The following is a 10,968-nucleotide window of genomic DNA, read 5'->3' as shown; positions in this document are numbered from 1 at the left end:
CCACTTGCACCGGGGACTCGAAACACCTAGTTGCAGTGCACACGTGGGACACGTTTTTATTTTATACTTTTCCTCACTTAGATAGCTCTGTAGTTCTCTCAGTTCCCTCTCCCAACGCAACCCCTTCTAAAAAGCAATTCCTCTGCTTCTTCCAAGGGCTTTCTCCACAGATCTTACTGTCTCATGAAAGACTGACTTGAGGATGACGTTTAAAAAAAATGTTTTTGATACACCACAACGGTGATGATGGGCGTTGAAAAACGGGAAGAGAACTTGGGCCAAAAGCTTAGTAGGAACGAGGCTGTATTGCCAGGTGGGTTCCTTATCAGGTTCAAAGTGGAGGGACTGGAGATCTCGAGGGAGGTGAGGTAGGAGACTAAGGACGCGCGGTCTTGGAAGATCGCGTTTCAGAATATATATCTGACGCGAACGAAAGTGCTTTAGGAAAGTGCTTCAGCCGGATAGTGGACCAAACACACCAGTTAGGACAACTGGTGACTCGATACACATGGCTTCAGTGTCCCCAGGCGCCTTAACAATAAGCAGCGGGTTAGGACGGCAGCCGATTTGCTCTGTGGAGTTTCCAGGCTGCGGTCACAGCGCCGGCAGGCACAGCACCAGCTTGGGCAGAGGGGCGCGGGAGATTCACGAGAAGGGGCAACGAGCCTCCTGATTGACAGCCCGAAATCTGATCTTGTGAAAGAGACGTGGAGCCAATGGGAGGCAGCGATCCATCAGTTTGGATTGGAGGCCCCTGGAGGAGAAGTAGAGGAAAAACCACCGAATTGAGCTCTGTCAGAGGCGCTTTCGGCTTCCAAGGGGGAAGTGCTGGGCAATAATTAATGTTTTTATTAAAATTGGAGGGAATTTTTTGCAGCCGTTCGCCTAGCGTGGCTTTCAGGTGGGTCTTTCCTACAACTTTTTATGTCTCTCCAGATAATTGCATGGTTGTGGGTTGCAAAAACTATCCTTACGAAAGAGGTGTCTCCGTCTCTTTAGTCCCGTTAGGTGCAAAGCAAGTCTCGCTGATCGCCATTGCTAGTTTTGCACACGTTTGCGAATCAGAGCTGCCCGGGGTACACCGACCGCGCAGGGAAACATCGAGAGTGAAAATAAATACATCGACTCTTGTTCGAATTTTTGCTACTAAGGAAAATATGTAAATTGTGAACTCTCTTGGCTCTCTTTGGATCCAGGTGAAGGAGGCTGTGTAGGGAGGGTTATTTTTGTGAATGGGACTGTCGGAGGATAATTAGCTATGCAAATTCAAGAGCTTCATTCATGATTTTTTTTTTTTTTTAAGCCTAAAAGCCATCTTGTTCCCCTCTAGGTTGATAGAAGTCCAGATCCCGAGGAAATCTCCAGCTAAATGCTTAAAATATAAAACACTGAGCTGAGATTTGCGAAGAGCAGCAGAATGGATGGATTTTATGACCAGCAAGTGCCTTACATGGTCACCAATGTGAGTGATCAGTTCGAAAGTTGCTGTTTATAAACTTGACTCCGACGGAGGGGCGGGGGGGGGGGGAGGGGGGGGAAGAGGGCGAGTGAGAAGGGGGGGGAGCAAGGGGGTTGGGACTGCAGATACTTTATCTGCTTTGTTGCCACTGTAGGGCGACTCTGCTTCTAGAAGCCCAGTCTTCAAAATGAGCTTACCTTTCAGTGATTTGGATAAGGCATAGTTTTGTTTTTAAGACCCCCCCCCCTTTTTTTTTCTGTTTAAAGTGCTCAAGATGAGTGGAAGAGGAGAAGGAGGGCAGCAGCAGCTGCTGCACTCAAAGTTTTTGGCTGGGTTTGTCTGCCACATTGAAAAGAATGAAGTTGAGACAAATGCTGACACTTTTTTGTTTACATGGGTTTTGTTTCCTTTTTTTTTCTTTTCTTCTTTCTCATTGTCTCTCATATTTTCATTTCATCACTCTCTTTTTGTTCTTTTTTTACGGGATTATCTGAGAGAATAAACTTCAACTGTGTTTTAATCTAGCTTCGATCTAGCCTAAAAACGACTTTAAGTGTAATTGCTTAATGTTTTGATACATGAATCTATGACTGATACACAGTGTATTCAGATCGCACAGGGAAACAACTCTCCCTGGCTGTTGAATTCTCAGCATACGCTTTCACTGTCAAATGAATACAGAAAATGGATATTGGGATTGATACCATGGACTTTTATTTTTCTGTTTAAGGAGAGCATCCAGTAGACTTATGTATGCCTGTGTGTATGTGTGTGTGTATGTGTGTGTGTGTGTGTGTGTGTGTGTGTTTGACATCTGAGGTTTACATTCTTTTAAAAGAATTTTATCTTTCCCTTTGTAGAATCAGCGTGGGAGAAATTGTAACGAGAAACCAACAAATGTCAGGAAAAGAAAATTCATTAACAGAGATCTGGCTCATGATTCAGAAGGTGAGGTTTGATTTAGAGCTGAATTCCCCCTCTTTACCTGTACTTCCCACCCTCATAAAGAAGAGAAGCATTCAGTCTTACATTAAGAATAATAAACTTTCAAATGATTGCATTTAAGCCAAACTTGTATTTGGAGCAATTAATGTGATGTGACAGTTTGCTGTTTTATGGCCCTGTCACAAACTAATGAAAGAAGGAAATAATAACTTAAAAGTGACATCCTTCTTTTAACCATTTTGTGTTTAAATATGTTTGTCCATATGGCATATAAGTAATCCCATACACTAAGGTAACAATTTGAAAATATCCAACACAGAGGAACAAATTAGACAGCTTAATTACTCTTTTCTCCTGCGTTAGAAGTTGAGCAATATAAGTGACTGTTTGGTTTCCCATCTCCTTACACTAAACCATATCCTGTTACCAAACTTTTCAGAGATGGTTTTGATGACCGTATGGTGTGGTCATAATATCTTGTTTATAGGCCTTTTAAGTGGTCAGTGAATCATAATTAAGGCCTAATTAATAATTGTAATACATATTTAGGGAATTAAGTTGAAGATTCTTTCTATGAACTGTTGATAGGAGGTCAATATGTTATCAATTATTCCAGCCATATGGGGGCATTCATAATAAACTTAGATTTAATTATCAAAGTTCAGTTTGCCATTTAGATTAGGTATATTGAATTCTCGAACTTCTTCAGATCTTCATATAAATAGGAATAAGTTACACATACCTCTCCCTCCCCAGTGACAGAATACACAATTTCGGACTTGATAATAAGCAGGTGCCAGGGAGTTATCTATTTACTTTTGTAAACCTATTAGTGTAGAAATTTTCTTCTAAAATCTTGTATTTAATAGTTGTCCCTTTGAGTTCTGAAGCATTGAACCTCAAAACATATAGTGCTTTGAGAATTATACCATGTACTGTTAAATCTTTGATAGAAGATTTGGAAGACAGAAATAAAGTGTTATTTAGTCTTTCTGATTTTTCCCCTACCACTATTTTAGCAAGAATTGAATATGTTTAAAAAAAGTTTCTGAGGATAAGCACACCTTTATCTCAACATTTTTTGACTTCTACTGTAAGTGTGTTGTTTGAGGTCTCTAGGCTTATTTATTAAGCTGTGTGTTAAAAGGGGGTAAAAAAGATACTGAGAAGCATTGCTTAGTAGGCATCAAAATGGGCAGGATTATTGGTATAATTATGTTATGAACCCTCATTTCTTTATTGATGCCCCTCCCCAAATTAAATTGATCTATAGGACTAATTTCATGACAAACATTTCTATTTAATGTCGCCTAAAAGGTTTTCAAATCTTTTGTTTATGTCTTTGACTTGTTTTTTAGAACTCTTTCAAGATCTAAGTCAATTACAGGAAACATGGCTTGCAGAAGGTAAGGCAAAAAATTGCTTTCAAAGGAGGGGAAAAGCAACTCTAGAAGGGAAAGATTAAAAAAAAAAAAAAGTCCTGAACTTGCTGTCTTAATGTTCAGCCCAATTAATTGAGCTCTAAAAGAGCCACCTCATGTGTCATGCATACATTAGAGCCTCTGATGAGTTTGTCTTTGGGGAATCTGGGACTGCACTATCCAGTGTCATCACAAATTACCAGGAGAAATTGCTTCCAGCTCACAATCACATCTGCTTTTGGCAAGAACTAATGCACCAAGACTTCAAGTTCTAAGCCTCTGTTCAGATTTTAATTGCAATTGATCAGGTTTATATTATTGTACCTCGAGAGACCTCCTAGAGCCAGAACCCGGCTTGCTGTTTCCTTTAGAGCAGCGCATATCATTATTTGGTATTCTGGTGGAGGACTTTTCTGATGGCAGAAATTAGTTTCACTGGGTTCATCGGGACGGGATGCTTCAAGATTTAAGTGCAAGTGTCTTCTTTCCACCTTGCTCGCAACACAGAACGTTAGGTGTGTATCCAATGCTAAGGATATCTATGGCTTTAAAATAAACCTTAGGGGGATTGGAAGATTTTTAAAATGTTTTCTGTGTGTTACTATGATGTGATGTTTGTTGAAATTGACTTTTGCCATTTTATTGCTTGTATTAGGATTTATTTAATGTACAAGGAGACATTTAAAGGCATTGCTTTTAATTTTGATTGCTTTTTGATAACATTTTGTGTTGCCATCTATTGTATCTTTTATTGTGTGAAACTTTATTTTATAGGAACAAGGAAATACTGCTTCAGTACAGCTTTGTGCAACTTGAGATATGTCTAATGTTGAGGGACTTTTGTTGGTGTCTGTAATTTGAAATTTTTCCTTTGGATTTGTTATGCTAAATGTGAAATAATAGTTTTATTATATTATGTGTCTTGTGGGAAACACGAAGAGAAAATTATAGATATTTAAGCATTGAGTATAGTTGTATTATTTCTATCTTTACATTATATGGGAAACATGCAATTTTTGGGACAGATTTTTTTAAAGATGGTTCAAAGAAGAGAGAGGGTCTTTGAAATGGAATTGAGCATTGCTGTTGCTACTTTGAGGCAGACTGCTGTGTTTTTTCGGGTGGTCTTGCTTGTAGTTGATCAAATTGCTGTTAGCATGTAAAATAAGTTTCTTTGTGTTGCTGATATCCTAGTTTTTCCAAAGAGCTCTTACAATCTTTATGAAGCTTTTAAGTTAAATAATAGCTTTTCCAGAAGTCCTTTGAAAGAGTGATTGTACTTGTATGTTAATGAAAGTTTTAGTTATATTTAAAGGTCATTTTGCTTGTCTCTGTAAATGAAACTTACTGCAATAGATTACTTATTATTGCAACATAAACCATACATTCAAACATAACTTTCTCAACAAAAATCTGCACAGAGGCTCGTGCATGAACTTTAGTCTGTTAAGTTTTGCAGAGTTGAAGGTTGTAAGGACATTACATTTATGAGGGAATTTATTCGCTTTTCCAAAATACCTTCTAATATCTATTTTAATTGTTCTAAAAGGTTTGTTGGTTCTTAAGATGTTTGAGTCTCACTGATTCCAAATCAGTGCACTTGCTGGCAGATTTTGAATGTGCATAGCAACTCTGTTCCTGGAATTTAAAAATGTGGAACTGTGACAGACTCTTACCATTTTTAATCACTTTCAGTGCAGTGTTTCACTTTTGACTTGTTTTGTTTCTTTGTTACTCAGATAAGTGATTTGGTAATTTATCTGAGTTTATTTTAAAACTCGGCGCTGAATATTCTTACCTGTGATAATTAACCTGACCTATAAATTGGATCTGAAGATTTAGTTTTCTATAAAATAAACCTAGAAAGTGATTGATGTATTTGAAAGAACATGGACTTTTACTTGGAAAAGAATTTATAAGCTTAAATAAGTTCAGGGATTAATCCCTGGAGTGTTTTATTGAATAACCAGGTGGGCTCCTTTTACAAACCATGAATAAGACTGTATTTTAGAATAATTTAATTCTATGATGATATAAGCATTAACAGTAACTTGATTTTTAAAAAATCTAATAGTAAGAAGAAAGGTGAATTTTTCTTTTTATTATTTGTTAATGAGCTGCACATTTATTTTTATTTTTAGCAATTTTACATAATTATGATATTTGCATTAGCATTTTAACTTATTCTACATCTTGATCAACATTAGCTGAGATCTCAAAGTTACATTAGTTTATTCGTTTCTAGCTAGATCTGTTCATTTATGTCCTTCTGGACATCCAGAAATCAAACATTGCCAAGCTGTCAGACTGTGAACGGTTTACTTATTTCTTTTCATAATGTTTTATCTCTAAGAAGGATACCATAGAATTTAAGGCATCTTGACCCTTTAAAAAAAAGATCATTAGCAATTAACCAAGTTTCTCCCCTGAGTAAGAATCCCATTGGAAAGTTAAACAGGTCTAAAATTTATTAGACAGGAAAGTCAAGTTAGTTCTGATGTGTCATAGAAATTTTTAAAAAAATAATCAGAGTCCCTGAATACTTGGGAAATAATACATTATCTCAGGTTTAATTTGTTTTTTTCCTATAAGACTTTTTATAAAGTAGACCCAAAGTGCACCATGAATTAGTCATAAGTAAATTATTATACATTATGAAATGTGTTGTATGTCCAAGGAAAAATTTGGGGTAGATAAAGCAAGATTTGTATGAGGGTGAGGTTGGAACCATTCTTTTTGGTTCACTAAAGTGTTCTCCAAAAAATATACTTCCATTCCCTCCCACTCCCCCACCGCAATTTCTGAACAGGAATCAAAAATATGTTTTTGAAGAATATAACTTTATATTAGTATCACTTTTGAAGTACTAACATTGCAATTTCAAGGTTTATATTTTTTTTTAACATATATGCCACACTTTAATCACATCTCATTCTGAAGAAAATTGTAAAGGTAATGTCTTCATTACCACAGTAGCAGTTAAAAAATGGAGAATGTGCTTATTTAAAATTTTGCCAAAGCCACTTTCTTATGTTGTCATTTTCCATGTACAATACTTTATTGATTCTTTGACTTTTGAATTAGATTGCCATTGACAGAAAGGCAATTCCAATTATTTGATCCATGAAATAATGAGTTCAAATGTCCATTCTAATAACATCTTGGTAACATGCTTTTTTAGTGGTGCTTTAAGGAAAGATATCCTAGTAATTCATCATTAAAATGGAACCTTTTGTATGTGGAGGACAGAAATAGAAGGATGTAGAAGTGAGTTAAGAGGCTCACATTTTTAAAAGTTACTCATTAAAGCTTACCTGCTAACACAACTTAGAGCGAAATGATACATTTCATATGTAGCTGATATAAATTTATAGCAACTTTTGAGTGTTATTTTTGATATTGGTTTAGATGTCCGTGAGGTTTCCTTTCGTCAGTAGTTTTAAGGATAAATGTCAACAGTGATTGGCTCCTATCAGGGCAGATGTTTTTCAGTTGTGATGTAAGTTAAATTTCATGCTGCCATGACACTTGAGTCGAAGTTGTATCTCTAAAAATAACTTTTCTACACTAAAGGTTATTATTACCTCATGCCCTTGTGCAGATAAGCTTTTTCCTTTTGTCTTCTGTGACCTTCCATTAATAATCAGGTTTGCTGAAAAACAGAGATATCATCGTATCTCCTCAACTTTAGTGGTTGATACTAAATTTATATTCAAAATCATTTATCATGAATTTCCTTAAATGATATGTTGTTACTCAGTATGCATAGTGTCACCCACAATACAAAGCTATTACAATGCATTCATTTTTATTTTTCAAAAATTAGACTTTCTTTTTGAAATCGAACATAAATTGAATATGTACTCATAGATTTTTTTTTCCCTCCATGTCATGCAGTTAAGAGAAAAGGCTTAAAAACTTCATTATTTTGTGTGGTTTAAAAAAAAAAGAGGAATTGAGAATCAGACATTAAATTACAGAAGTCCATACTATTTCTTAGTGTTGAGTAAGAGTCATTGTGAGGGGGCAAGAGGGAGCTACTGCCCATCTTTTTCTCGTACCATGAAATACTCTAAACTATGAAACAAAGACTTCTTGTTTGGACCTGATTAAGGGATAGCAGTTGGAATAAACACATTCTATTTATCAGCATTTATTGACAATATATAAACGCATTTCATCTAGAATCTATTTGCAAAATAGAAATATTGGTTAAAAATAAAATTTGGATTTCGTATAGCCTAGATATAGTTTTTCCAGAAGGTCTTAATATATGCTAATGAAATTACTAAGCTAATTCAGTTACAGAAAATTGTACTTTCTTAAATTTCATAGGAAAACTTTATTCCCTTTGACTGGTGTGCAACATTGTAATTAAAATAATAATAATAACAATAATAATAGAAGTCAGCTCTCAGTACCTTACAGAAAATGTTTTGCTAACAGCAACAGCTCTGAGCTACGCTTAAGTTTTCAAACCTCTATAGAAGTTAAAGTTAGGAAACTGAAGTTGATTCGAGGCTAAAAACAACTGAAAGTTACTGTGTTCTTTCTCTTTGAGCATACAGAAAGCATGACTTTATCAATATTAAAGATTTTTCTGCCATGGAGGAATAGCCCCTTTTTTGTGCTGTTTAAATATATTTATACTTCTGCATTAATTAATGCTTATACATTGGTACAATCATTTTAATGTTAAAAGCGGATGTGGTGTAAAACCTGGCTTAGAGGTTTCATGATTATTTCGTTCCATGGCCTGAAGCTTCATTGTAGGATTAAGCAAAATACAACCGTGTGAAGGTTGATTTTCTTGTTGTTTTATTTAAAAGAAAATTTAAATTTCTTCAGAGAAACTTGTTTCTTACCCTGTGAGAGGGAAATGCTATGAAGTTAAGCAATAGACTATTATAATCTTAAAATAAAAAGAGCATTTGAAGAATAAGGAAGGAAAAAAAAGGCATTTCTTTAATGCTTTGTCATTTTTTCCCCTTTCTCTTTCCTTCCATTCTTCCTTCATCCATCCATCCATTCGTCTTTCCATCTTCTTAGTTTTATACATTCAAATTTCTGTGACAAGTTACCCTATAAAGCAGGATGGATTAAATATATGTAAATGTATATATGGATTTCATTTTGTCATTTATTTAAACATATACATTAATGGATCTGAACTGTATTTGAGATAGAGCAGTAAAATTGGTGTGTTTATATTGCAAGTTCAAGTTGACTTGCCTTAACTCTCTGGAAGGGTGTGACATGAAAAGATTGCGGTTGAGCCACATGGCTCATGCTGGACTGTGTTTTTGTGAATGGAGGCAGAACTCCAGTTCTGCCTGCTTGTCTGGAGGAATTGCCGAGGAGATCAGCTGTCTCATTCACGGGCAGAAAGAGTGACTCATACATCTTCCGCCTTGTTTGGCTCCAGGTCATTGTTACAGTGGATAGAACTGGTTTTAATTAAATATTAACCCCTTTTCAACTTGACATTTGTGTCATTTGTAAGTTTTCCACTTTTCCCCTAGCTTTAAAAGAAAACCCAACAGGCACCTAGTTTGTAAGAATAAGACGGTTTTTGCTTGTCTGCAGCCAAACTTGGAAAATATTTCAACATTCACCTTTTCTTAAGTAATGATTACTGCTTTATTTGAACGTTAAAAGCAAGCACAAAAGAGAGACAAACTGTTTAAAAATTGTCTGCTCTCCATCTCACCCCCCTGCCTAGGCAATGTTAGTTAAGAAAGTATATATTAAAATTCAAAATAAGGATTAATGATTCTGTGACATCAAGATTGTCGTTAATATTTTCATGATTTTCTTTCTCATAATATATATTGCAGTGTAATAAGAAAGACAAGGAGAGCGGGGGGAAGGAAAAAAACAACTTTCGATGATAATCTAGGTAAAGCAAATAGCTGAGAGTGCACATACTACGCTTTTAAAGCCGAAGTCCTGAGACTTGATGGCAGCTTGTCTATTAATGTGCAATGAACTGACAGAAGCGCTCCAGCTATTACCAATAAAATCCACATGCTTCATCTTCTTGAAAGCCTTTTATTGGTCTTTTGGTATATACTTTCTCTTCCCCTTTCTTATTCTTCCCCTTCCTCTTTAATTACAGTGTGGGAAAACATTTTCATTCCCCAAAGGTGATTATTCCAAGCATAGTTTATAATAGATAGTAGTAAAATAACTATATATATATATATGTATACATTTAGTTTGGCCTCTATTGTTAATTTTCCTCTTTGGAGTGGGTATGGCTTGCCACAAATTTTTAGGCAGCTGTAGTTTGCTACTTCATAGCATTTTCGTGAATGGAGGCAAAAAAGGAAATGTATAATATGAGTGTGGCAATACTTTGTCATATTTTCCTTGCCCAGATCCAACTTGTGTTTTTCGTTAACTGCTTTCCTTTGACTCTAACTTGAAGTTAGAGATAGACTGAAGCCTTTGTCTATTTAAGTGGCATGCTGCTTCATTTGGTCTATTCGGTTTCTTAAGATTAGCTTCTGTGAAAATGTGAGTCATATGTTTTTTGTTAAAATTCTGTAATATGTTCAGGCACAAGTGTGAAGTATTTATTCAGTATGTTAAGGAGTTAGACTAGAAATAGCAATTCTTATTCTTTTTACAAAATTGTTAGTATGTAGCTATTTTCTGTCTCTGTGAGGTATAACTTCTGACTCCTTCTCTTCCCAAAGTTTTGCCTCTGCCCCCCACCACTGTCAACAACCTTCCCCTCACCCGCACCCCACACATATGCCAACATACACTACTTACCCATCAGTTATTTTCATACCTTTCTTGTAGTGATATATATCATGGAGTTGCAAATTTGTCTTATGAAAGTAGAAAAAAAAAAAAAGTCTGGCCTTTAGGACATTCATACCAGCATATTCTGTTACAAATATATTTGTTACTCACTTGCTATTTTTAACTATTCCTGTAAAGGGGTATTACGTTTTTATTAGATTCTTGTAAATGTTGGCTTTTTAAAAGCATAGTAATCGCTGTGGTTGATAATTTTCCATCTCAATGGTTATCTCTGTTTAGCTATTAATTTAGAGCAAAAACCAAAACGTGTAGATACGATAGAAAAAGTGTATAGGATTTGATTCTGTCTGCCCACTGTCATTTATTAAA

General features: G+C 35.5%; 1 protein-coding gene across 1 annotated transcript in view; it reads left to right on the top strand.

The window, feature by feature from the left end:
- The first annotated feature begins 1,158 nt into the window (after positions 1–1,158).
- The window catches only part of ETV1 (ETS variant transcription factor 1), a 94,285-nt gene continuing 84,475 nt past the window's right edge, over positions 1,159–10,968 (top strand). Inside the window, exons 1-4 of the mRNA XM_052638758.1 lie at positions 1,159–1,196; positions 1,331–1,462; positions 2,320–2,407; positions 3,763–3,810. Of these exons, the coding sequence (XP_052494718.1) occupies positions 1,418–1,462; positions 2,320–2,407; positions 3,763–3,810 (181 nt within the window). The 5' untranslated portion in view covers positions 1,159–1,196; positions 1,331–1,417. The remainder of the gene's footprint in view (positions 1,197–1,330; positions 1,463–2,319; positions 2,408–3,762; positions 3,811–10,968) is intronic.

This window comes from Budorcas taxicolor, chromosome 4, assembly GCF_023091745.1.
Source record: "Budorcas taxicolor isolate Tak-1 chromosome 4, Takin1.1, whole genome shotgun sequence".
Classification (NCBI taxonomy): Eukaryota; Metazoa; Chordata; class Mammalia; order Artiodactyla; family Bovidae; genus Budorcas; species Budorcas taxicolor.
Note: the sequence above shows the minus strand (reverse complement) of the source record. Positions and strands in the feature narration are given on the sequence as shown.